Source organism: Dipodomys ordii, unplaced genomic scaffold (genome assembly GCF_000151885.1).
Source record: "Dipodomys ordii isolate 6190 unplaced genomic scaffold, Dord_2.0 Scaffold179, whole genome shotgun sequence".
Classification (NCBI taxonomy): domain Eukaryota; kingdom Metazoa; phylum Chordata; class Mammalia; order Rodentia; family Heteromyidae; genus Dipodomys; species Dipodomys ordii.
In genome coordinates, this window is record NW_012267395.1 from 439,463 (window position 1) to 439,965 (window position 503).

The following is a 503-nucleotide window of genomic DNA, read 5'->3' on the forward strand; positions in this document are numbered from 1 at the left end:
CCCGGCCCGGCCGCACAGTCTGCCCAGGTTGTCCAAGCCCCGCTCTGACGTCCAGGCCCCGCCCAAGTCCCAATCTGCTCGACACCAGGGCCCCGCCCACCCGCACAAGTCCCGCCCATACTGCCCAGGACACACCTATCACAAGGTACCTGCTCAGGAAGCCACGCCCTCTCGAGCACCGCCCCTCGCAGAGGCCCCGCCCCTCGCAGAGGCCCCGCCCAGGCAGCGGGGTGGGGTTCTTGGGGCTCCTTCGGGACCGACTCCGTCCACCGCGCACCGTCTCCGCCCGACTCCCCGAGCAGGGTTCTTCCCGCCCGCTTCCTCGCCGCCCTCGCCTTGGGGTGGGCCCGGCGGAGCCCCCGATTCGCTGGCAGTGAACCCCCAGCGTCCAAACGGGGGGGGGGAACGGCCGCGTTCCTGCGGGAGTCCCGTGGGCCCCGAAGGGGGACTCGCCGTGCGCGCCGGCTCCCGGGGTCCCCCTCCCGCGCTCCCGGGGTCCCCCT

At 74.4% G+C, this 503-nt stretch overlaps 1 protein-coding gene across 1 annotated transcript in view; it reads right to left on the minus strand.

Moving 5' to 3' along the window:
- Nucleotides 1–503, minus strand: part of Nrbp2 (nuclear receptor binding protein 2) — an 11,104-nt gene that overhangs the window by 5,197 nt on the left and 5,404 nt on the right. The window contains exon 2 of the mRNA XM_013033838.1: nt 262–501. Coding sequence (XP_012889292.1) covers nt 262–501 — 240 coding nt within the window. The remainder of the gene's footprint in view (nt 1–261; nt 502–503) is intronic.